Source organism: Vanellus vanellus, assembly GCF_965231255.1.
Source record: "Vanellus vanellus genome assembly, chromosome: 1".
In the NCBI taxonomy this organism is placed as follows: Eukaryota; Metazoa; Chordata; class Aves; order Charadriiformes; family Charadriidae; genus Vanellus; species Vanellus vanellus.
In genome coordinates this window covers 37,076,984-37,104,568 of record NC_138905.1, presented here as the reverse complement: position 1 = coordinate 37,104,568, position 27,585 = coordinate 37,076,984, and the positions used below count along the sequence as shown (strand labels likewise).

Below are 27,585 nucleotides of genomic sequence, written 5' to 3'. Positions count from 1 at the left end.
TAATGCAAGCAGATGATTACTTGTTTAACTTAAAGATTAAAATTTAACCAAGTAAAATCATGCTGTTTTTAAAGCAAGCAACCTGCAAAGAATTAAAGGGTAGCAAGTATAAGTCACTACCCATAACACAAAGAGAAGCAAAACCTGAAAAAAACACATTGTTGTCAAAGAAAGTAAACAAAGAGTAATGGCTGGGCATAAAGTGCCAAGGGCATAAAGTACAATTCTAACTGCACAAATACAGCTGATTGAAAGACTTTTATCTCAGATACACATGCACAAACACACCAAAAATTGCATTTATACGACCAGCAACATCTTTGCATATGGTCTGATTGTTATTTTCAGAGACAAATATGTTATCAAAATATGGTTTCAAACAATGACACAATGCTCAAAGAGCAGGCAAAATAACTACAAATAAAGATAAGTTAAAGATTTAGACTCAATTGCTGTAAAAGATTGTGCCTGGCCTGCCACTTTGCAACCCAAAGAATACTGCCTTTGTAGGTCACCTTTAGCCATTAATTTATAAATTCAATGCATCCTTGTGTTTTGTAATATACCATTCTCTTTATATATATGTGACAAAAGTGTTGGTTAATGAAAGATATTTTTCCATGTATTTCCATTCATATATTCCTTACACACCAAAAGCCAAGAAGAAGTACTATGGAATCCAATAAAGAAAATTAAAAACATCACACTGTTCACTTCCTGAAAAGTGCAAACCTCTAAAGGTAACACAGATGCCTAGATAATAAAACATACATTTTAAAAAAAAAAAATCATATTAAAAATCCTACATATTCCAAATAGTTTAACTTTTAATTTTGACCCAAACAAAACAAGTCCCATCGTTTTTAATGGTTAAAATACCCATCTATCATTTTACCTAGAGACTTACTTAGAACTTGCCACCAAGTACTATTTAAACACAAGCAACAATCATATACTGTTAAATACAGTTGTGCATACCTATTGTATCAGCTTTACTAAATCTTCGTGTGACAACATTGTTCATATTTCCATTTTCACAAAGCTTTAATTCTGTTAGATATACTTCTACTTTGCAGTGCTTTACAAACATACCCTGTTCAACGACCTGAAAAACAGATTGGGATCAGGTATCAGTCCAAATATGTTTTCATATACCCACTTCAAAATATTTTTGAGAAGTCTTCAAGAAACTGCAGTTCAGGGAATGTAAGACACTTACTAAATGCCAAACATGAAAAATAAAATTCTCCTACAACTTTTTAGAAATATAGTGAACTAAAAAGTATTATTTTTTCCATGATGATCATTTCTTACTTGTGTATAAGAATATCATGAATTTCAAAGCGTCAAGTACAGTGGAAATCACAAATATGCATACTTAACCAAAAGATAAGATACTTGATCAACAGATAAAAAACACCAAAATTTATTTTATTTCAAAAGACATTTGCTGTATGCTATTTCCTTAAAACATAAAGAAATAGTCTTCACAGTTAAAGAATACTTATTAAAAACAGAAAACACACTACTAAAATCTGGATAACACATTTTTAAACAAGACCTACAAACCTTCCACTTATATCCTGATAATGAATACATTCATTTGAAATTTTACCTACTCATTACACTTGCTTATTTTATATTCATTTTTCTAACACCTATTACGAAATAGTTAAGCATACAGGATTTTTTTTTAAATAAAAGTAAAATGTAGAAAGAAATTTTCAGGGTCACCTCTTAAATGTTTTTCCCTTTGATCTTCCAAAGTGTAACTGCAGTACTTAGTCATGTAGACTGTTCCAAAAATAACCATAAGCCTGATATGTGATACTTCTGACAAATATGGAAATTAAAAAAAAAAAAGCCACCAGCTAATTGCTAGGAGAGATCTGCTATCTGCTGTACAAATATAACTTGTATGCATGTGCCATATGAAAAAAGTGAATGATTTCCTTGCTGTTCAGTAGTTTGCCTTAGCTTTAATGACTGACAACCATGACATTTAAAGAAAAATGCATCTTAATGTGAGCAGCTTAGTAGGGTTTTCAGCTACGAGAGTAACAACAAAACAGTTGCAGTAAACAAAACGCTCTGTGTGCAGTATGGCTAAGACATTTCTGAGAATAAAACTGACACTGTAGTGGTAGTATTATCACATCCTATTACATGAATTCATGTTATTTGACATGGATCAAGTACAACATTGTATCAGTTTAAAATTTGGATCCACATTTCAAAAAAAGTTGATGCAACAAAGGGAATGAAAGAAAAGCATCATCCAACCTCTATGAAAAAACATTAAGGTAGACAGGAGAAAGAATCATGAACAAATGACCAAAGCATCAGAAAGAAAAATTCTAAACCGGAATATGCATCTTGGAGGGTAACTACTGGTCATATTGGCAGAAAATACTGAAGCTATGCCAGTTTACCTGGCGACTTGTTATACTCCATGTGTTTTTCTAGTTAGTTCCTTCCAAGTAGAAGGCAAGGTACTCTAATTTCCTTTCTCTCCCTTTCCATTTTCCCCCCAAAGTGAAAAAATTACAGAACTTTTACTTTACCAGGATGATGGAAGAGCATTCAGTTTGCTGAAAACCATCTTTAGGAAAAACAGTAACAAGTTGATAACAGATACGTCTTTAAAGAAGGAGAGCCATTTTAATAGATTTCAGGTCTTAGAGAAAAAGAAAGAGACATTCCAGTGATGTCTCCTTAAAAAAAGATCTCTTTTATTGTATTAAAAAGAATGTTAAGAAAAACCCAACAAACTACTACTATTGCTGACCAAATTAATCTTGATGACACAAAATTTCTTCTATAGCTGAATCTGGCACTTGTTTGAAAGGAATGCACTTCAAGTAAGCACCCAGCATGCAGGTAGTTAGACCATACTCATGTCATAGGAGGCAAAACAAGTTATATTACACCAGAAGTCGTATCAAACTAAATTCTAATCATAATATTCTTTCACCAGTTTTTCAGGATTTAAGACAAAGATCCCTGTATCTGAAAAAATATGCCCTAATGGTCAATTTAGAAATGGCAAACATATCAAAATGTATTTTAAAACTTAAGTAATTCAGTCCAGTGAGGATGCAACTTTAATCACTAACCTGAAAATCTTAAGAAATAATACAAACAAAAAAGATTATCTGATCAATAAACTGCTAAAATGTCATATCACCTTAATAACAAGGAAGGTATGTGCTGGAGAAAAAAAAATTAACATCAAAGATGTAAATTTTTTTTTAAGTATCTCATACTGATGGAGGGGCACAGTATCTACCATAACATGGGCTACTACTTGTGTTGAGGTAAGCTTTCGCTTAAAGAAAAAAATCCCTTAGCAAGCTGAATATAGAAGACTCTGCTTAGCAGAAAATGAACTACCAATTACTCTGCCAGTGTTAACATTATTAGAGCTAGGCTTTTCACTAATATAGTCAATACAGTTTTAGGGTTTTATACTTTATCACAAAATCATTTGCATTAATAGACTTAGACGCTTCTAAAGCAAGTTCTTCTTGAAATATTAGAGGGCTTACTTCCAGGAAAAAAAAAAACGTATTATATCCTTTGCATCCTTGTTTCTCAATATTAAAAACTTAAGCCTCTAAAATCTGAATAAAAATTAGATATTTATAAGCAACTAAAGCAGGAATTGTCTATATAATTATCATAGCCCAGGACTTACAATCTTATAATAAATTCCTGGGCAACTCCTGGATTTTTACAGAACTATATTTGAATCATATTCATCCCAGTGGGTAATTTAAGAGTACCTTGCGTGCTATTGGCTCTTGACCTTCCATCAGTGTGTACCAGCTAACTAGCCTATTCCAGCCTTCAGTTGGCAAAAGGATGTAGTCCAGCTCATCAATGAGATGTTCCTTGAGGGACTGAGAATCACCATCTGTAAGAGAAAGATATTTTTACTTGAATACTGTAATTCTGTTACTTGAGTTTTTAATGTAACATTTTTCATATAAATAGCAAAAAAAAAAAATTCTGAGTCACATTTATGTTATCAGTATTATGGTGTTCAAAGCAAAACTCTTCTGAAACTATTTAGGCAAGTTATCCAGCTCATGCACAGCACACCTGTTACAGGTAGTATTCCTATACTCAGGAACCCAAGTGACAACTCCATATCCTCATGCAATCACAAACGTCTAACTTGTTATCACACACCATCATAGCCTTCAAAGAAACCAATCCATTTCTCCACCCACTTCACACATATTCCCACATCACCATGGATACTTCCATTTAACGCTACAGTTGAATCCTTCACTGAAAATGCAGGAATGGGTAGTTACAATAGAACCAAGACCAAGACCAAGTTCAAAGCCATTTACTCCATGTCAGAGTGGAAAAATAACATGGTACAGCCCTCCTACTTAGGATACTAAGTGCTCTGAAAACACGAAAAAATTCCCTACAAAATTCTTCACGGGGACAGTGAGATGCAGCACTTGAAAGAAGTACAACTCAGCAACCTCTTTACATAAGTAGCATGTTTTTAGTGTTGGTTCAATACTTATTACAGTAGTAAGATAGCAGTCATCCTCTACGTGTAAAAGGTGATTCCAAATCTGAGCCACTGTGAGCCTCAGACAATCAGGGCAGCTGTCTTTCCATTTGGAAGTACCCAACTACAGGCCAGCAAACACCCCATCTGCACAGAGGGAAATCAAACAGGGAGACCCAGACATTCAGCTCTGAAGAATGAATCAGGCTGACATTTAATGAAGTATGAATATAAATGGACTATGTATAAAGAATAAATATCCTGTAATAATCATACAGTCTATTTATTTTCATTGTCCTATGTGAACGAACTGCAGAATTACACTGCACAATTAGAACTGAGCATAAAAGTCACCTTAAATGATCTCAAATTGCTTCAAGTACTGACCTTCCTCGATTTTTTTTTTTTTAAGCAATACTTCTAAGCAAAATGAATATTGTTACCATCATTTTTCTGCAAGGACAAAAATACATGTGCACTATGTGCATATGAAAAGCACTACAGCCCTCCCATTTGCTCACATTTCTGTACATCTCTTGTTTCTCTTTTGAGCAAACACAGCATGATATGACTTCAGATAAAAAAAAATTACCCTGAGCATTATAAAACGCAAAATTAAAAAGTGAAGGTCCTTAATAATAACAACTATTTTTTTTTTTTTTCTGTATAAGAAATTAACCAAACATGTTTCAACATGACCTTTTCTGTCAGAAGGCAACACTTAAGGACATTTAAGAGATGTGTTCACTTCCTGGAGGAAAGACTAAACAAGATTCAGCTTACCAAGACTAGAAATCTCCCTACTCTACTTACACTTGCTACATCTTCAGTTGGTTTAAACTAGCTACTCAGAGAGGGCAAAAAGATACTGTTTCCATAATATGCAATCTGTGCAGTTTAGACATGACTTCATGCAGTCATGAAGGTACAGTATGATTTGCATGCATTTTCTCTGATAAAAATTGTAAATGATTTAGTAGGAAGAAAAAAACCCTAACAACAACTAAACCCCCAAAATGCAGCCAGGTAAGTATTAGAATTATGAAGTTATTTTAGAAAGAGGGGATGATCAAGTTCAGAAATAGACAAAGTATTTGTTGCAATTTTAGCAAGAAAAAACACAAGAGCAACACAGAAGGCAACAAAGGAAAGTGGAAGAAAACCTCAGGCTTTGGATTCCACTTTGGGAGCCATTGTGTGTATATTTCTCAAGCAAAAAGTAAAATGTAATTTCACATTAAGATCTCAGGGAACATACAGGTAAATAAGAACTCAGTTCGTTATGGAGATAAATATAATTAATGTGATCTAATAAATGGGACTTCAATCAATGCACCTGTTCAAAAGCTATTTTCGTTCCCTCCCCCTAGCCTGTTTTATCCTAGCTGTAAAAGTAAAAATTTTCAAGAGTCAAATTTTGGTTCAAAACTGTCCTAACTAATTAGGAAAAAAAAAAAAAAAATCTATATTCAAGAGCTACATACAAGAAACATTTGCTGAAATCATTCACAACTTGCACTGTGAAGTCTTACTTGGCGCACTCAACACTATGCATATGGTGGTTCCATTATAACTGGGAGCAAACTGTGGGGACAAATCCATAAGCGCATCTTCAGGTCCACCTATCTCTTTAAAAGGTTCATACTGTATTTCTGCACTGATTTGATATTGCTGTAGGAGCTTATATTGAGAAGATATCATTTGGATTCCATTCTGTCTTTCTAAAAACCCCAACATTTCTTCAGAACATTTTTTCAGAACTTTATTCCATCAGAGAAATCCCCTGACTCTGACGACTCAGTCCCTCATATGCAACACTGTCTTCTGTGATGAACAATCAGCTATTCTAAATGACAACTTCCTTGTGCTTGCTTTGCTAATCTAAAGTTGACTGTATCTCTCTTCTTTTGAAGATGGTATGTGTGCATTGCATTACATTCAACAACATTTTTTGTAAATGTTGAGATTAACTGAAATCCCGACCTGTTACTTTTCACTACTCCCATTTCATCCAAACGTGGTGGAAATAAGGGAGCAGCATTTAAGTAACACAGCACAATAGACTGCTTCAGTTTCCTGGAATCAGTCTTTCTTGAATTTAATAATCGATTTCCTAATCTCTGCATTACACTGCAGAATATCTGAGAAAGCAGGCCCATTTTAGATTATTTTATTCTTTAAATCAGATGCAAGTTTCCAGACTTAAAAAGCAGTATGAGCACACCTAGTGCATACTACGTACCAAAAACAGGATTAAAACCCAGGCATTTTCAGGTTCAACTTATGCTACTTAGGAAACCTAGTACAGAGTACTGCTGCTTTGCAGTAGGTGAAGGAGACAGCTACTATTTGCTAATGCCCTTAATTTTAAAACTGCCTTCACGCCGAACAGTAGACATCAGTAATTAGGTGCATGGTATCACTGCCAACGCAGAGCTATAGTTTTAGAACCATGCATGAGTGAAAAATGAAGTTAATAAATCCCAATGCTGTGTTTATTTTGGAAGGTGTAGTGACAGTGTCAAAATGATAAAATACAGGTTTTCAGGAGCTTTTACCAAATTGGCTAACATAACTTTACAGCTGGACAGCTAACCCTAACACAGGCTTCATATCCACGGTAACTTTAAACGTAATCCAAACGTGTACGTAGATAAAGTTATATATAATAGAGACCATCTAACACAGTGCTTTGCACATCTAGAAATCACCTTTTTTTTAAAGTGGGTAGACACAGAAGAGAGAATAAGCTGATGCTGCCTCGCTGAGGATAAAACAATCTTGCTACATCTGATTTCAACTGAAAAGTATCACCTGAACATGCCCACCTCACTGCAGGATTTACTACAGGAATGTACAAAAAAATCTAGATCCTCAGATTTCAGAAAACAAAACACATCACTCACCTGGAGCAAAAAGACCTTCAAGTTTGTGGATGGAAGAGAACATACATATGTACATGACAATACAGCACCTTCTTCAAAGGCACTGATACTAGTCACTGCCAGACATGCACACTCACACTGACAACTAGTGCAACATGGTATGACAAGTTCTGTGAAAGAGGCAATCATCTTTAACTTGTAAAATAGTGACATACACATTACAGTTGAGAAGTTTTGAATGAAGAAAGTCAGAGTTTACCATAAAACCCATGAAGCTGTAAAAATTTGTATCACTATCTGTAAGCAAATTATGCAGTACTATTACACTACCTGTAACTGCAAAGAAGGAAACCAATTACCTGCTAGATTTTGTATCCATTAGATTTTGCAGATTAAAGATTAACCGTCCTAATGGTATTTCAATACCGGACATTAAATACAGAATTTCACCTAAAGGTTAAAATATCTGGGAAAGTATTCTGAGACCTGTGTCCACGAAGCTGACTACAGTTCAGCAAAAGTCAGTCAGACCTGAGTAATTATAACAGTGACAGAGTTTAACCATACTTAGAAGACCATAAAAAATTAGGAAATTATCCTCTATCATTTCAGACTACTTTAAATTATCACTGGACTGCATAACTCCTCTTCAAGTGTTCCAGAATCAAAGTAAGGGCTTGGGGCTCATTTACAAAAAGAAATTTTAGAGTTCAACTTAAAAAAAATGTTACTTTAAATCAATCAATTTAGTTAAGCTAAAAAAATCTTAGTGATCTAAGGCTAGCTATCTGTCAACTTGACTAAATTTCAGCTCCCAAGATACCCTAAAATATTATTATAAACCAGTAATTTGTACATCATTAAATATTCTGTTACCATTGCAAAGAAGTCCCAATAATTTTATTTATAAAGTTGCAATTTGTTAGGGAAATCTACTCTAGTTCCCTTGTCAGGGTCTGAAAACAAACAAACAAAAAGTTTCACCTTCATAAATGCTGAGACACATCTGTACTATCAGCTACGAAAGATGAACAATCTGTGACAAATTTACACTAAGCATTAGTATTGGCTTATTACACAATCAGAAGCAGTTACCTTTGAGAAGTCCAGAATTATCAATAGGACCAGGGTACACATTCTGATCTCCCATCTGGTATTTGTCCCAGCTGTCAAAACCAACATATTTTTTCCACTGTTTGAACCAGCGACTATCCACTAGATACCTTAAATGGAAGAAGACACACAAGTTAATTATTGGCATGCTATTACTTCCTACAGTACCCATTAATTCATATTAACACACTTGTATCCATCAGCCTTGCAAAATGAAGAATGTTTTTCTGTCTGGTCTGCTAACCATTACCATCATATCCTACCAACAAGGACTTTAATTGTGGGCAATTAAAGATCCCAGTAATCACAGTGGCCAAGCACAGTTTTGCAAGACTGCTGATACAGCATATCAGAAGTTGAAGAATGGCAAATTCAAAAAATATTTTCCTTTTTAGCATGAAATATCATCTGCTTTAATTCCTGTTCTCTATTTGTGAATTCAGGAGACTCAAGTTAAATCTTTATAATTAGAGAGCCCTTTAAAAAATGAGAGATAACTTTTACTAAAATATTTTTTTCCTGCTGGAGTTTTATTTATAACATTCATACACAAGTTGAAAAGCCTTAGAACTCTGCTGTCCTGTCAAGAACCAGAGAGTCTTAAGTGTTTTCTTCCTTTGAGTCAGCATCAACACATGCAGTAAATGTTCTGCTTTTGAGGCAGTACTAGATGTTCCTCCTACATCTAATTATCAACTTCACACTTCCATATAAAAGGATGTCTCTAAACCCATCTCCACACTATTTCTACCCAGATTAAACTGTTGCCAGTCTGACTTTTATGAAGTCCAGTGATACCTACATTTTATATCTTTTTGTCCAGAATTTCTTTAAGATACCAAATCTGTCCAGTAAATCCTCAGATTTTAACTTTTTAAATTCTTTTTCTTAAAAAAAAAACCCACCACTTTCATTATCTCTCTTTCCTAAAAGTATTTATCTCCCCCTGTCTAGTCCGTACCAACCATTTTGTTACTACCCTCGTACATGTCAGAATATCACTATCAGGATGAAACACTAAGTCAAACTATAAAGATCATAGGTAATCCTCATTGTTTCCTCCAGTATTTGACTACTGAACTGTTATTCGTAGCATACCAATAATATGCTATTGAACCTTTAAGAGATATCAAAACTCTAAAATAAATACTAGTCTGCTAATACATATAGCTTTATTAGGCAATCATTCTGTAGGAGTTACTCGTGAAAACCATGGAAAAACACAGAACAAAAACATTAACACCCACAACTCTTGTAACCAAAGAGGTATAAAAACATTGTTTGAGTATACATTTTACTGAATAGGTTTTTAAAAAAATACATTAGCAGGGCCTTAAATTTGTGTTTCTAAATGATGTAACTACAATAAGAACTAACAAAGCTAAGATACATAAGTCTTGACTTATTTCTTCTTCTCAAGTCCAGTTTTTCTCTCTAACACACACAGATCAAGCCTGGAGTCAGCCTCCAGAAGTACTGCTAGCAAACCTCTGGTAAAGAAGGAATTACTACTGATTAGTACTCAGTGGGGGATCCTTTGTAGTCAACTTATCAGCTTCTTTTCTCAATAAGCACCAACTTTTCAGTTTCTACAAAATGTACTCTTAAGTGTGAATCTATAGGTTAAAGTCTTTTGGAAAGGAAGAGGAAGAAGGCACTAGAAAGCTATATATAACAACCACAGGCTTTCAGATGCTTACTTTCCCTACAATCCTTCAAAAACATCAAAGACCAAGGTCTCAAAGGCACCTTTACAACATCTATGACAACAGCATCCTAATGCACATGGCAAACAGTCTTGATTCAAAATATGATTACATCAACAGTAATAATGAGTCTGTGAACAAAGTACTCCTAGCTTAGCTTGTAACTACCCTAAGCAGACAACATAAATAGCAAAAGCAGAGCTGTGTCTCAACTGCTATAGACACAGTTCTGCCAGTGTAAGACCTTCGGTTAGGAACCAAATCTCTCCCTTACTGCACCAATGCCAGCCGTACTCTGAAGCACGTATCTTGACCACGTCACAGTTCAACACTTGGCGTCATATCTATTCCACTATCATAACCTCTGCTCAAGAGTCATCCATTACTACAAATTGCTATCTCTTCTGAAATTGTTCAGTACACAACTTTGTCCTTGAACTTGCAACACACAATTTCTTTTTAAAATTTTAAACACTTAATAAAGGAGTCAGAAAACACCCTCAAACTGCTTTTTGAACCAAAATTATATATTAAAAAAAATTAAGGAAATGTATATGAAAAGTATTTTGCTGAAGAAATGCCCTTTTCCACTCTTACCAACCTCAGAAACAGACAGTGACTTAATGGGGTGTTTTGGGCACAATGCATCCCACCAAATCAGTAATTAAACAGCATGGTTGAAGTCCTATACCAGAAAGATGAGACACTTAACTTCACTATGATTTTACAATATTGAATCATTCCAAAATAGCCTGGCCCACCACTGATTATTTCAGTTTTGTGGCAGAATTCCCTTGACATGTTTTGTTTTGTTTAGAGCATATTTAGAATGTAATAGGAAACAAGATTGGAAAAGGCTAAGCTGCACTAAAGATGGTGAAATCTGGGATAAAACACAGTAAAAAGATAAGAATCACAGAATGGTCAGGGTTGGAAGGGAACTCTGGAGATCATCTAGTCCAACCCCCCACCAGGGCAGGGTCACCTGCAGCAAGTTGCATAGGACGGCGTCCAGGCGGGTTTAGAATGTCTCCAGAGTGGGAGACTCCACAACCTCTCTGGGCAGCCTGTTCCACTGCTCTGCCACCCTCAAAGCAAAGAAGTTCCTCCTCATGTTAAGATGGAACTTCCTATATTCAAGTTTGTGTCCGTTACCTCTTGTTCTATCACTGGGCACTACTGAAAAAAGACTGTTCTTATCCCCCTGGCACCCTCCCTTTAAGTATTTGTAAGCATTAATAAGATCCCCCTCAATCTTCTTTTCTCTAGACTAAAAAGACCCAAGTCCCTCAGTCTTTCCTTACAAGAGAGATCTTCTAATCATCTTTGTAGCCCTTTGCTGGACCTTCTCTAGCACATGCCTGTCTTTCTTGAACTGGGGAGCCCAGAACAGGACACAAGAGACCAGAACTGGACACAGGCATAATGCAGGCTATTACAAAAATAAACAGATTAAAACTTTATTAATGCTGAAAAAATGTAAAACTTATCTAGTTCAAATTAAGTTTCAGTCCCACACACATTTCACACTTCAAAAATCAAACTTATTCAATTAGAATACACCGATTTCTTGACCACCTTCCATTGTCTATGCTGTTCAGTGAAGCTATAAGAACTACCCAACAAAGCAATGAGCTTCTCAAAATAATTCAGATCTTTGTGTGCAGAAAACCTCATTTTGCAACACAAGAAAGTGTCCAAGTAAAGCCTTACTGTCTTACATAAAAGCCTTTTCTGAACTTAACTTTTCAGGTTCTCCTAACACTGTAGCAGATTTAATGATTACTGCAGCAAAACCTATGAAACCACAAACCTCAAACTGTTGTGACATTAAATGAGAAACAACTACAAGTATTCAAAATGACCAGCTTGTAAAAACAGCCATATAATGTGACTATCTACACTTAATTTAAAATTTGGCATTATCATTTGTTTAAACAAGCATTCCACTAGAAACAAAAACCCAAAAAGCATGGTTATTTTTTTAAATATCAGATGAAAGCAAAGATATAAACATTAAAACTTGAAAAGTCCCTTCAAAACACCATGTTTTCCATCATGCAATAGATAGAGGAAGTGAAGCAACATCATAACAGCTCCCCAGTATGCTTTAAAATATTTGGTATGTTACTAGAAGCTTTCAATTATACTTTTACTATCATAAAGTCCTCCTAAGCAATACACCAACAGAAGGAGAGAAAAAACCTAAACAAATTAGGCTTAAATTTCACAGCAATAACATGTGCTTTCTTTTCTACAATCAATAGTCAGATGCAGATGTCTTCAGATAGGATCTGGTTCAATGAAGACAGGAATGCTTTTGGAGGTACAGACTCAACAGTGAATGCATAAAGGTTTTAAAGTGTTTCCTGTAACAGATTCTCCATCCAATTCATGCCCAAGGTATGCCACATTTATCTATTGCCCAGAAATGGGACCGGGAAGAGAATACAGCAGACAGAAGCCTGTACTAGGCAATTTAGCCTATTCAATTTAAAGATCACATGAGTAAGGATTTAAGAATTCAGTGAACACCACAAAGATAGTCCACTTGAAAATTAAGAAAGAAAAATCAGATCTCTACAAACAAATTTTCACCAAACAATAACTGATTATTGCAATTAAATGAGTGTTACCTTCCATTTCCTGGAAGAGAAAACCAGACTCTACATTCTACCCTGGATGTTTGAATTGGTATGACCATGTTAAATGGACTGACTTTGTTCTATACAGTGGATATGTAATTGAATATAGTGCCTGATATTAAAAGTAATTTTTCCTTTACCCTGAGTCTGCCAGAACAAGCCTGATGTTACTATAATTGAATCATTGGTATTTGTGTCTTTTTCTTTTTAAAGTACAAGTAGCAGCAATTCTTCCCACATATGCAAAAATCCAGTGCTTTCACTTTGTCTGTACAAATCCCAATTCCTTTACAACAGCCTCTTAATATTTGACTCATTTTTCTTTAACAAATGAAAAAAGGGCTATTGAATTTGATTAATCTGACATACCCTTGCCTTTTGCTTTGTACACAAGGTTTTCAGCTTTATGAACATACTCAAGGCCAACAGTGTCCTTTCTCTTCTGCTGTGGCCATCCAGCACTATTCCATAATAGCTATAACTGCGTGTGGTTATGAATGCAGTTACCCTCAGGCATCCATTCTACCACCAAACTTGCCAGCCCTGTCCCCTTGTCGATCTCACGGCCTCTATGTTCTTGATCTAAATTTGAATTAATTTGAATCTTAAAGATAGCAAGCTATAATTTTACACAGAAGGGAAATTATCATATAGGCAAACTGACCATTGTTTTAATTAATCATAGAATGGTTTAGGTTGGAAAGGACTTTGAAGATCATCCAGTTCCAAACCCCCTGCCATAGGCAGGGACAACTCCCACTAGACCAGGTTGCCCAAGGCCACGTCCAGTCTGGCCTTGAACACCTCCATGGATGGGGCCTCAACAACCTCTCTGGGCAACCTGTTTCAGTGCCCTACCACCCTCAAATGCCTAACAAATTACTGCTCCTGTAGAACCATATTAATTTTCAAATGCTTTGTTGTTAAATGTCTGATCACACACCAGTAACTTAGTGATTTATAGAAAACTTTGATAATTGGACTTAACAGTGCAAGAAAGCTTGGGGTCCACTGTTCTAGATTTTAAATGTTCACCATTGCCTATTTCAATACTTCATCAACTTTATTCTTCTACATCCAATTAATTCTGCCACCAACCAAATTCTGCTCTCAATGTCTCTTTACAGTCCTCTCTAACTGAAAAGTTGTAACATTTCTGTTCCCTCACACAAAGTGCAAGAACTTCTCTTCAAATTTAGGAATTTGTACTTACATGGTCAAATAAGAAATTAATATTTCTAGCATAAGAAAAGTTGAAAGGCCACCTATAAATTATGCAAGTATGTAAGTGTGATAAGAACTAAAAAGTACAGTCGAGTTCCTGCCCTGGAAAGAAAAGGCTGAAGGACAACCAAATCCTAATTAAAAAAAAAAAAAAACAACAAAAAACCCACACATTAAGTTTGAGATTCTCTAGGCAAAGTCTGCCCAGTAGTGCAATGGAGAAACACAAAATGAAGAATGCACGAACATCAAAAATTTGTAAGCTACTCAAAGCTACTTTGTCTTTATAGCCATCCTTTCCTGTTTTCTTACTTAATTCACTGAGTTAGACTTTGTTAGACTGGTATGTTTTGGATATATGGACAAAGCTGCAAGGAACGATTTAAAAAAGAAGATAATTGGGTGCAAAACACTATTCAAAGATTGAATTCTGCAACTGTAAAAAAATAAGTTAATATATGTAAAGAATAATCAAAGCTGATTACTTTCAGACAAATAAGAGCCTACATGCATTTTTTGCAAGATGCATTCTACTGAAGATTAATGAAAAGATTGAAAAGGGGAAGATCATGAAATCTGTGTGTACTCAAGGGCAAAGCTTAACACTTTGGTTAATATTGCTTGTAACACGAAGCAGTATATATTTAAAAATTAGCACAGACATAGAGCGAACCAGGAAGATCAAATTTATTAGGATAAGGAGCAAATGGGCCACTGCCAGTTCTCAGCATTTCTTACAGACCACATCATACTCCAATAATCAAACCTGAAACAGAACTATTATAGGATTTGATACAGCACTATATGTCTTACCAGAGCCTAGTGAACTACCTGCTGACCACAGATTATAGCTTAGAAAGTACTGCCTTACTCACTATCCCAATATTCAGCTCTTTAACATCCTTTAGAAACAAAGGGAAGCAGGATACTTACATAAGTCCAGTAATCAATTTATTTTCTGTAACTGCTTTTAATTGACTCAGGATCTACGAACATTGTTTAGACTTCTTAAAGAAGTGTGGAGTCTTTATTCTCATATAGGTATTCTTAAGAGCAAACTCAGTAGACCAGTTTACCACAATGTCGAGGTAACACGCATTACATGCAAAAGAAAGATGTAGTGAATTTATGCATTACGTGCAAAAGAAGGATTTAGTGAATTTATATAGCCAAGAAAAAAAGATTACAGACACGGATTTTGAAAAATGCTAACAAACACTGTAATTGTGAATTCCTACAGTGAATTACTGGTTATGTGTATGTATGTGCATACATATGCACATGTATATATATGTTTTACACATATCAGGGATTTTAATGAGCAATCTGCTACTTTTACGTCAATAGAAATCTGATACAGGTGACAAATTATTTTGAGTTACTATGGAATATAGTCACAACAGCTGTAATCTTCCCCCTTTACAAAGACTTGTTCTTAATCAATAGACAAACCACTAATTTTACAATAACATTAGGGAAAATGGAAATTTGCATTAAAATGCTATACACTTCCTTCATCTTTACGCAAGAAGGATACCCAATGTTAAAGATTATGCTGGAAAAACAGGTAATGCAATTATACCACACTCATCTTAGGGGATTAATCTGCTAAAGCACTTAAAGTACACAGCAAAAATCCAGACTTCTTAGCATTAAGTGAAAAAGTAAAAATCAAAAACGCATAGACTATAGCTTTTGATCCTACAGGCACATTCAATACAGCATTCTCACCAAGATCAACAAGACCACTCATCTACACAAAACAGAGAAGGTGAACCGTAAGAAGGCATTTTAATTTATCTTTTCATCAATGTTATAATATCCATAATACAATCAACCACCTGAAAACTACGCAATACCTAGGAGGGACATTCAGTAACTTAGGAGGAAAAGACATACCACAAGTAAACAGAGCTATATGTGCTAAAACCTCATTTCTTAAATAAGATTTGATCACAAGCAAAAATATGTATGTATGATTTGCTGAAAATTACACTCAAATATGATATTTTAGGTATTAATAATATTGGAAATACTTGTACAGCTTAACTCGTTTTAGGTGTTTTCTCTTAGTTTTATTACATATCCTTAAAGGGATCTAAATTTTCTTTGAGCAAGTAGAATAAAAAAAACATATAGAACATGTTCATCAATATGTTCCCAGTTCAAGTCTGGCCTACTTCAGTATTCAGTGTTTATTTCAAAGTGGAGCTTGAGATCTCTTCACTAGATACATCTGCTCTCACCTATAAAATGTTTCTTGCCTCTCTGAAGCAGATTATAATATACAAGGGACAATTTATGCTCTTGAGTCCCCTGAAATACCAGATACGGAATAAAACATGAGGAAATGCTATGAAGCTGCATCAAGTGAAGTTCAGATTGGACATTAGGAAGAAGTTCTTCACTGAGGGGGTGGTCAGTCACTGGAACAGGCTCCCCAGGGAAGTGGTCACGACAGCAAGCCTGTCCGAGTTCAAGGAACATCTGGACAATGCTCTTAGTCATATGGTTAGGTTTAGGTAGTCCTATGAGGAGCAAGGAGTTGGACTCAATAATCCTTATGGGTCCCTTCCAACTTGAGATGTTCTATGATTCTATGAAAACCTCATATCCCTTCACAGCACAAGAGCAGCTTGCAAAACGGATGTCTACACTACCTTTGCAGACATGCAACATATCAGAATTTGCAGAGTATCTTTCGAACATTCTACAAAAATGGAATTTGTTCTGATAATAAAGACATGGAAAACCCACACAATCGCAAATGGAGCACGTAACAACGTATTTTACCAAAGTGTACGTTCTCCCTTTGATACACAACAGATTTTGATATCATATGGATTCAGTGTTATCACTACAGCAGATGAAATAAAAGACTAAATTCTGAACCTTGCAAATATAAGCTCCAAAAACATTCTCCTTCCAGTGGCCGATGACAAAAAGCCTTACTCAACAGCTGAGGGTCCTCCCAGATTGCATTTGCTCATCTTCCAATCTTAATTCAGGCTACTGTGAGTCCATTGATCACACAAAGGGGTCGAAAAATAGAAACAGAATGTTCCTTGGTATCTTATGATCTTACATGTCACTTTATTTCCTTGAAAAGCAATAATAACTGTTGGTCACATCTATCTCATCCCATACAGAAGCTATTTTCCAATAATATATTCCCATTTGAATATTCCCATTTTCCAATACTATATTCCTCTGGAACGTGTCCAGAGGAGGGCCACAAGGATGATACAAGGACTGGAGCATCTCTCCTATGAGGAAAGGCTGAAAGAGTTGGGGCTGTTCAGCCTGAAGAAGAGAAGGCTCCGGGGAGATCTTATTGCAGCCTTCCAGTACCTAAAGGGGGCCTACAGGAGAGCTGGGGAAGGACTTTTTATGAGGGCATGTAGCGATAGGACGAGGGGGAACGGCTTTAAACTGGAAGAGGGTAGGTTTAGATTAAACATTAGGAAGACATTTTTCACTTTGAGGGTGGTAAGGCACTGGAACAGGTTGCCCATAGAGGCTGTTGAGGCCCCATCCATGGAGGTGTTCAAGGCCAGACTGGACGTGGCCTTGGGCAACCTGGTCTAGTGGGAGGTGTCCCTGCCTATGGCAGGGGGTTTGGAACTGGATGATCTTCAAGGTCCCTTCCAATCTAAGCCATTCTATGATTTAGGCATAACTTTTCTTTAAAAAAATCTTTTATTTGAACAAGCATTGACAAAGCACAATGCTTAACATTTCAGCCTACTTTTCTCTTCCTGTTTTCTTATGCTTAGATTGTTTTCAAAGCACAGATTACATTTCACCTTAAATTACTTTTAGTTAATATTATTTTCTTGTAAAAGAATACATTCCTCAAAGCTATATAAAAACATGTGATCTTTTACTTTATTCTCATGGTTGGAAGCAAACAAGGTTTGTTTAGAAATACTGTAAACCAACATTAAAAAGATAAAGTCATAGCTATTGTAAGCCTCGTTTAGCTGAAGACTCTAAACAGACTAAATCTATCTTTAGGATGAATTTTGGTCCATTATTCCAACCTCATATAGCCCCTATAGACAAAATAACACTGAGAAAACAGTTCACTGCAGGTGTTATTCTTTTGGCCCCACTGAAGTGGGATGAACTGGTGATTACTTCTGGCATTTACAAAGGGCTGCTCATCTCTGTGATTAAGAGCCATTAGCCTGGTTCCTGGTTGTGTTCTCATCAATTACTGGACTTAGAGTTTCTCCAATATAATCTACAAATTACAGAGTACTTATTTTATTATCTTTCCCAATATAGCCATACCAGCAACAAATACTTCGGTCCTTTTACTCCTATACAAAATATTCAAGCATTAAAACACAATTACCAGTTGACAGCCATACATTACATCCAAATTTATGTTCATAATGGGTCAGTCAATTAAAATTACCAACAAAAGACTGTATCCTTATGAATGATCAAGTGTAGAGACTTAGGGCAGCCCAAAATGGGATTACTTATAGCCTTTGTAAATTAACTTAAAAGAATAAAAGAATGAAGCTATTACACTTGTAAATGCACCTTCATTTCTTAAACAAAAATTCAACAAATAATAAAAATCAGTAACAAATTTACTCAAGTTTTTAAATTTCACAGCTGCATGACCGTGTATGGACATTGTTCCCTCAAAAAAAAGAAACTAACAGTACCAGCAGGAAAGTTGCTAATTGATTTCTAAAATTCTCTCATCGTTTGCAAATTTTTCATGTCATTTAACTTCACCTGTGGTTTATGGCACATTTTGATTTAATAAACCTTATTAACACAGCATCAACATCACAGAGTACAGCCACATTCATTCTTTACCTTAACACCCAGGTTGATAGAAAAATATTTGAAGAGTATGACTATGATGTTGGTATTTTCCATTGCTGTCAAAAGCATTCTGAATGCATTCCTCAGTTATATACAGACAGAATTAAACACCACATCACCTAGGTTTATTTATATTGACTGACAGGTCAGCCCTTCAACTTCAAAACCAAAACAGTTAACTTTAATGTGCAGTAAAGAGACTTCACTGAGAGACGCTCATTCTATCACAGTGTACTGCTGGGACATCGTATCTTCTGAACACACACTATTTCACTTTTAACAGCAAAACTGTGCAAATTGTCCAGAGAGATAGGTGAGGATATTTTTTTTTTTTACCTCCCTCACTGTGCATGGGTACAGATTAAGCAATACTGAGAACAAAGTGGAACAACTGTGCTGCTGGAAGCAAATTAGGACTCCTGTTTAAAGGCACAGTATCCAATTTTTGTTCTTGCACAATTGCAACTATAAAAATAAGAAAGGTAAGAACAGGTTTGTGCCTGTATTTCTACCCTGGTTAGGCTAGCCAAAATTGCTTGACTAAGTACACTCATGATTAACAGATGCCTTCAAAAGTAATTTATCTTTTTTTAAGAATTAACAAGTTCTTGAAAGTTCAAGATGATGGTAATTATTCTACTCTATCACATACAAACCAAACCATCATTTTATTGAAAATGCAGTTAAATCCACAAGAAAAAAATCTAGGAGTCAAAGAGAGAAAAAAATATATCAGTTCAGATTTTTAAGAAATCTTAGTCTAAATATTTCATATCCCTCTTCAGAAAGAAAAGCTTTGTTCAACTAAATGCACCAATATAACTTCAAATCAACTAATCAATCAGTCATTCTTCCTACAGCCCCCCATGCTCAGTTCCCACAGTGTGCTGCAATAGCCTAAGCAGCACTTCATGCCTACTAAAAAATTCAGCCAAAATTAATGGACTGCATTTTTATGTTAAAATATCAGTGTGAACATTACATTAACAACCATGTATTTTGAATACACTTACAAATTTTCCATTTAAGTAAAGACTTTTCATTAAAAAATACCGTAAGCCCTAAATCAATGTTTGACTTCCAATTTTCAGGCAAAAGCTTGACACAAACATGATTTTGAGTTTAAAATGCTCTCACCCTGCCTAATCAATTAACAGGAGAAAATTGCATCTACACATTTCCATTGCAAGTATCCTCCCAGAAAAATTTCAAACAGAACATTTTGTATATCTTTGGAAACTGTTGGTGAAATGCTGCACCATTCCACATGGAGTGAGACAAATCTAACACAAACCACAAGGTCTTAAAGTCAAAAATCAGCAACTTAAAGTTCATTTGTAAAAAAAAAAGCAGCCAATTCTCATTTCTATCCTTGGAACACTGACGTAGTGTTCTTGTTTCTCATTTTATGAAGCCATCAGAACACTTTAGGATATTATTCCAAACGTTACTGAGGTGCAGGTCCATAACATCATTCTCTCAGTGAAATCAAGTAAAATCTTCCATTAATGTTCAATCTAGATTCTTTTCATGCACAGCACAATGATGGATGATCATATGTGGAAAACACTGAGAACACCACAGTGTAAAATACTATTAAGGCTAAGCACTTCAGCAGCAAGGTTATCATCAGTGACAGGCAGTGCCAGGTTTTCAAATAGGGATAAGTATGCCTGTTCATCAAGATTCACGAGTTTTCATCTCAACCAGAAGTAAAACACTCATACATTTTTGGTGGGGAAATTCTTTAAATACACTTCTGGAGGGGAAATCCTTTCAGGTTGAACTTCTCATATCTACTGATCATCCACTGAGAAGGATTTTTACTCCACTTAAATTTTTACTTATGCTCTTCAGTGACTGAGTTTTACAATTAAACAGCCAGTAAAATTATCACAGTGCAAAAAATTAGAATATTTTCTTCACCTTCCAAGAAATGTACTCTATGGATAACAACAGCATTCCCTCTGGACTCACCAGAACTTCAGAAGTGATGTGCATCAGAGGCACAACTGAAAGAAGACAAAATACTATACCTCTGCAGTTTTCATAATTTGCAAGTCTTAAAAATCAAGAACAGATTAAGAATCTGTCTCATCACTCTAAAGTGATGACTGGCACCAAAATTCATTGGCTAGCAGGGCTGGAAATCAACATCTTTCTTCTTTACAGACAGCGTCTTAAATCCTTGTCTGCTCATCTAAAAATCCTTATCCTAGAAGACATCTTCTTCTTATGTAAGTATTCAGCACAGGACTCTACATTCTAGCAAAACAGACAAAGGTTCTTAAAGCTCTTTTCTGAAAGGCAAGACTTTCGTCTCGTCTATTAAATTCTGAGATTTTGTAACTCATTCCAAATCAGCACCTTCTGTGATATGTGGACACCTGAACTGGACAATATGAATAGTTTAACTAATATATTACCGTATATAGTACATCTTTGTACTGCTACTCAGCATTCCCTGTTCACACATCTATAGATTGCTTTTGTTCCCTTAGCCACCAAATAAACTCCTCGTGATAGTTATTTGTCCACCATAACAGCCTAATTCTTTTCCAAGTTACTGCTTTTAAAAATACAAATAACATCTATATTCTCATCTGCTCACAAATTGCTACGGCAAGCAACAGATGAAAGAAGCACAGTGGGGACAGTGGGGAAATTCTGGAGGAGTGAAAAATTGGTGAAACTGACTGCTGAGGCTGTGCTGTTAGCCATTACTAGGCACTATTACATGAACCGTTTATTGGCAGGCGATACCTAAAGGCGAAAATCGTGTTCTCGCATTCTAGACCATGGAGGGCCAATGTGTGTAAGAAGTAGCAAACTAAAGAGTATGAAAGCATTTGTAATGTCCTATTTAAGTAACTGAGACAACATCTAAGAGAGACACAGAAGAACGGGAACTACAGGGAAAGCAGGGCTAAAAGTGGTCTTAAAGACAAGAAATACCTCAAGACGGGGGGGAAATTACAGAGATATTCACACAGGAAGTCACACTTAAGAACTGACAGAATCTTCATCACCTCTTGAAGAAAATTGTTCCAAGATCAGTAATGTTCAGTGTTGAAAACTGTACCTCAGAGATACTGTAAAAACAGAAAAACTTGGCAAGGTTCTCAAGAATACCACCTCAGCTACAAAGGCATTAAATGACATCACCAAGACCAGTTGGTCATGCAAATTATCCAACAGTTAAAAAACTGATGAATATCAACAGCTCTTCAATTTCTGAGAGTAGATACAGGAAGACACTGATTGAGTTCAAATTTGTCTGCAGCTGTAACAGTATTTTTTGTCTTCCTAAATGAGAGATTAAAATCTTCAGAAACAATAGAAATTCTCACTTGCCAAGCATTAGTAGAATTTTAAAACATTGAGAAGTTATTATATCAGATCCTAAAACTGTGAGATATACAATTAAATACAGCATTTCTTCCCTTCCAAAACAAAATTCTAGGTCATTCAACATCTAACCTGAAGGCCCTTTGGATAATATTGCAAGAAGAAAGAATTGTGTAGAATTCCAGTTCCATGGAATGATAGTGTGATTTTTAATGCTGAATTCACTAATAAAAGTAGTCAACGTTATTTAAAACAACTAATAAATGAAGGAGGTTCTTGCTTGGAAAAGCTTAAATTTGATGTTTATTTAATGTATGTTCAGAAAAATGAGATAAATGGAGAGATGGAAGAATCCTCAGTCTTTCCTAGTTTAGTAATTTATTAACTGTCCATAAAAGAATGCAAAAAGGACCACTGGGACAAATTGGCCCAGAATCCTGTCCCCGAGGACAGAACAGTCAAAAGACACTAGCCTTGCCTGTCCACTGAAGCAATATATTTTAACCTGTACTATCCCCAAGCTACTCTTAAAACATCCAATGAAACAAGCTCTACAGCTTACTAAACTGCCTGTGCAAATATTTCCCGATTCTATCAATTCTTTTCCAACATCTAATTCTGAAAACATTGCATTTCAAGTCAGCTTAATTTCTTTCTCTCTGCAGCGCACATGAAGGACTAATGAAGAAATTCAATGCCCTCTTTAGAGATACTACAAGACTTGCCTCTCTTTGCCCTGTTCTTTAGTTCCCTTTTTGTTAGAGAAAACCCCCAAAGCTTTATACTTTCCTTTTATAGCTCATCGTTCCCTACACTCTAAATTCTGAAGAGCATGGACAAGACTTTCAGTATAAGCCAGTAATTTTAAAAAGATGTATTTTAGCTCTTTAAAGCTTGAACAGAACAAGCTGATATGGCACCGCTCATATTTTTTCAGCAGTATTTACTATTGAATCAATGAAAATTGTCATTCTGAATCATGACTTAGAGTACTTTAACTGTTCTGATTCCTTACTGATGCCCCAAAAGATCAAAAAGCTATTGACAAAATACCTCTGCAAAAAGCATTTTGACTAAACATACCCCTTAATTTATGAAGTTAAATACACAGCTGTAAGTACTAATCCTATGAACACACTTGCGTACAGATTTCTGTAGCTAGATTTAATAGTTCATCAGTCAAAGTTAGTAGGACTTTGCCATTCCTTATCCAGTCTTAAAACACTTGATTAATAGTACTGTCATAATCACAGATAGACTTATTTTCAGAGAATATTTAGAAGCCTGTTCCACTTAACTGATTTTTTCATGTTAAAATATTTAAGGTACTAAAAAAAATACAGAACAGTAAACTTACTAGTTTAGTCATCATGCAAACTTGTCATAAAGTTACTTTCACTTTGAACAATATTAACTGTTTGAGACATTTTTTTAGTACTTGGGAAGTACCCAACAGAACCATTATAAAAAAAAAATTCTCTTTGAAGATTACAAGCCAGAGCACCCTTTTACTACCGTTGGTCATTTTCAACACTACCGTGTGAATTGATTTCCTTTTTCTAGTTGCTCATACTTTTTCAGTTTAAGAGCAGTCTGTTCGTATGCCAAAACTGAACATATACCCAGCAGTATTTGAATAATGCATCAGAATGTATGCTTCTGACACATGCTGCAGTATCAACACTGTTAAATATAGTCTTTTATAGAACTGGAACAGTGAGCGATGACAGCTGAAATGAGGTGGGCAAGTTCTACTTCTGTGTACTCATGCTTAATTTTCAGTAAGTTAATCCTTCAGCCTTTGTCTTTGGGTGACAGTTTCACACAGGAAGAGATGAAGAGGTTGAGTGGTGGAAAAAGCGTCAGTCAGTCCATCCGTTGTCCCCCCGCCGCGTAAAGAAAAAAAGCGTCATTTCCTAGCCTCAGAGAACTACAACTACAGAAGCGCAACTACCAAACACACGCCAAAAAGAGGTGTTTATTTAACCTAATTCTATTCAACCACGGATTACTCTGTTAACAATCTGTACAGCACACTAAGAAATATTTTCTGACTGACCAGGAAAACGTATTTTTAAGCGCTTATTGTGGAATTGCTATCATAAGGGCCCGTTTGCACCTTCGGGGGCTGTTCCTTAGGTGGTTAACACGTTCACAGTCAAAATAAAAATTTAAACTTAAGGCTTATCACGGCCACCGACGGGCTTCAGGGCACCCCACCCAGGGTACAGATATAATTTCTGACAACTTGAAGGTGACGCCAGGGCCGTTGCCTCCTTTCAGCCGGGATAATGGAAGAAACGCCTGGCAGCGCAGCTCCTCTCCCCCCGCCTCAATCCCCGCTTCAGTCCTTCTCCCCGCGAGGCCAAAACAAATCCCCCCGCGGCCTCCGGGCCCCTCGTTGTCCGGGGCCGCCATCCGGGGCCGCCATCCGGCACCGCGCCCCGCCAGTCACACCGCTCCCTCCCTCCCCTCCCCCCCGCCGCCCGGCAGGGAGCTGACCTCGGTGCCTGCCCCCGCCGGGCGCCTCAGCGGCGCGGCCCAGGCCCCGCCGGCCGCCAGCAGCCCAGGCCAAGCCGAGGGCCCCGCCGCACTGAGGAGGCCGGTCCTCTCCTGACAGGGGTTGAAAGACCCGTGCGGCGGGAAGGCGGGTGGTGAGGGTGGGGGGGGGAATGGTGCTGGCCCCCTCCCCTTCTCACCCGCCTTCCCACCCCTCCCCCCCTCCCGGCAGCCCCCAGCGCAGGCGGGGGGCCGAGCCGCCCCCGGGAGCGGGGAGGGCTGAGGAAAATGAAAGGTCGGTCCCTCCGCCAGCCTAAGCGGCACCGGGGGCGGAGGGAACCGCCTGTCCCCCTTTTCTTCCCCCCCTCTCCCCCCCCTCACCAAGTGTCGCCCTTGCGGAGGGCGGTTTTGAGCAGCGCCGCGACGTCTGTGCGCTGGGTCTCCAGATCCGCCGCGCCTCCCTCCGCCATCTTCTCCCCCCGGCAGCAGCGGCGGCGGCAACAGCAGCAGCAGCAGCAGCAGCAGGGGCAGGAACGGGCCGCGCTGCATGCTGGGAGTGACGCCGGCCGGGAGACGCCCTCGCCCCCCTCCCTTCCCAGAATCCGCAGGGCGGGGACAGTGGGCAAGCCGGCGGCGTGCGTCGCCCCCTGGCGGACAGGAGGTCTTTCCCCTCACCACAACGGAAGTGACTGGGGTGCGGTGGGGGCCGTCCCCTCCTCCCGGCGGGGGGAACTGCCGCAGCGCGGGGCCGTGGGACGGTGGCCCGGCAGGGGCGGTGTCTCGGCGGGGGTCCGGGTGCCGGTAGCAGCTCGGGTGCGCTGTGCTGCCGCGCCGGCAGGGCGGCGGCCTCCTGCCCGGGGGCGGGGTTACCTCAGGGGGAGTGAGCGGCCGGCCGGCCCTGAGGCCTGCGCTGCCGTGCCGGCCTCAAAGCCGCCTGGGCGGGCCTGCCTGGGCGGCGGGGTGGTGCAGCTCTGCGGCCCGCCGGCTGCCTGCCTCGGCCGGGCGCCCACGGCATCCCCGGGCTTCCAGGCCCGGCCTAGGTCACGTCTTGTGAGACCGTGGTTTGAAGTGAGTCAGGCAGAGGGGATAGTATTTATAGAATAAGGAACCATCTCCTTTGCAACATTCCTTTCAGTGTTAGTGTTTTAATTTAGGCGTGTGCATGTTTAGGTGCTGTACATCTCGCTAACAAATGAGTGGTTTGGATTCCCATAATCCGTATAATGATACAGACTGTATTATTGTGTAAAATGGTGAGAATTTAAATAGGCTGTGTGGCTCACACTAACTTCCCCAGACCTTTGCAGAAACCAATGGATAATTTGTTGTGTTTGTTTCAACTACGCTTATCTGAACCTTGTACAAAGAGTACAACCTGTCATTTTGCATTTCATCAAAAAATGAGTCCGTGTGTTGCATTACAGTCACAGGGTTCCCTCTGTCTTCACACTTGTATATGTGTTTCATAAAATCAAATTTTTGTAGAAATTTTGGGCTGGAGGGTGGGGAATGCTGATTACAAACATCTGATAACAAAGTTTGTTCTTGTAGATACAGCCGGTGTATCTATAATGCATGCAATTGTATATCTAGCCCCCTTCCTCCACCCACATCATAGCATGCTGAATTGCATGACTAACGCTAGAAATGCATCATAGGCTGCCAGTCATAAGCTATTAGACATTATTAGCTATTAGCTAATTAGCACTTAGGAGCTAGTAGCATGTAGCTGTTATAAATAGTACTAAAGATTGCTCTTTAGATATACACACAGCAAAAAAGAGAATGGAAATAAGGCTCTTAAGCAGCCGTGGTAGCCCAAAGCTAAGTAAATGTTATGCCAGGTTTATCAGCAAAGATGATGGTGTTGAAGTAAAGGCAAAATCAGGGTTTGTGGCTGAAAAGGGAACAGGAAAGACATACCAGATGTGTAAGTAAAAAAACTCCCAAGAGATCAGAGGGACTGAGTGTGACATTCCTGGCCTCTTTAAGAGCTGGGATGGGAAATTCCAGGACGAGGGGCAAGCAAGTTTATGTTATATTGAGAGCTGTGGATCTAATGGCTACATTTAATGCGAGGAGAGAAAACTGAACTGCACAACAAGAAGAAGGTTCCAGCCATTTGAAGAATAAATTTCTGGATTAGAATCTCAGAGTCTGGAACGAAGAACTGTGACACCTTCCCACCCCCCGCACACCAGGTCTTGACAAATGATAGTGTTTTAAACCCTGAAAGTTACCTGTGTGCCAAACTTACTTTTTTTACAAAAATGATATTTTCATGGAAATTTTGGGGAAAGTATTTCTCCATCCATTATACTGGTAAACAGCTTCAGTGGTCTGTAGTAGGATCATCAATGGTTTACTTTGCCAAAAGGTTCACCTGGAGTGACCCATGCCTCTACTTTTTGGGTTGTGTAACTGCAGTTACTAGGTGAAAGATATCCTATTCCTGAATTCAGTCTGTTCATGGTACAGAAATGGATACTAGGCAGATATTAGGTGCTACAAATACCAAACAGAAAAGCGTATCACATGCTATCTGAAGCAGAGTTTTAAGACTTGCAAAGGAGAGACGAGTAACTAAGTCTCTTTCTGGGACTGTCAGTGCTTCACAAGAAGTAATTGTGCCTTTCATAACAGAACAGCATCCTAAGCTTGAGAAAAACTTTCCTCTACACAAAATTCTTGGAAAATGCTGCTTAATGTTAAATCTGTATTTTTAAAAAAGCTTTCTGGGCTAGCAAGGAATTGTTTCCAAGTATGTCTGTCCTAGACAGTGC

General features: G+C 37.7%; 1 protein-coding gene across 3 annotated transcripts in view; it reads right to left on the bottom strand.

The window, feature by feature from the left end:
* USP15 (ubiquitin specific peptidase 15) overlaps window positions 1–25,341 on the bottom strand; it is a 69,876-nt gene extending 44,535 nt beyond the window's left edge. The window contains exons 1-4 of one of the 3 annotated variants that reach the window (XM_082488196.1): window positions 25,184–25,341; window positions 8,515–8,642; window positions 3,786–3,916; window positions 979–1,105 (exon numbers count right to left, since the gene is read on the bottom strand). In XM_082488196.1, the coding sequence (XP_082344322.1) occupies window positions 979–1,105; window positions 3,786–3,916; window positions 8,515–8,642; window positions 25,184–25,272 (475 nt within the window). In that variant the 5' untranslated portion in view covers window positions 25,273–25,341. Of the gene's footprint in view, window positions 1–978; window positions 1,106–1,734; window positions 1,779–3,785; window positions 3,917–8,514; window positions 8,643–25,183 lie in introns of those variants that run through there. The other 2 variants (XM_082488195.1, XM_082488194.1) reach the window with 2 other exon arrangements.
* Between the last annotated feature and the right edge of the window lie 2,244 nt (window positions 25,342–27,585).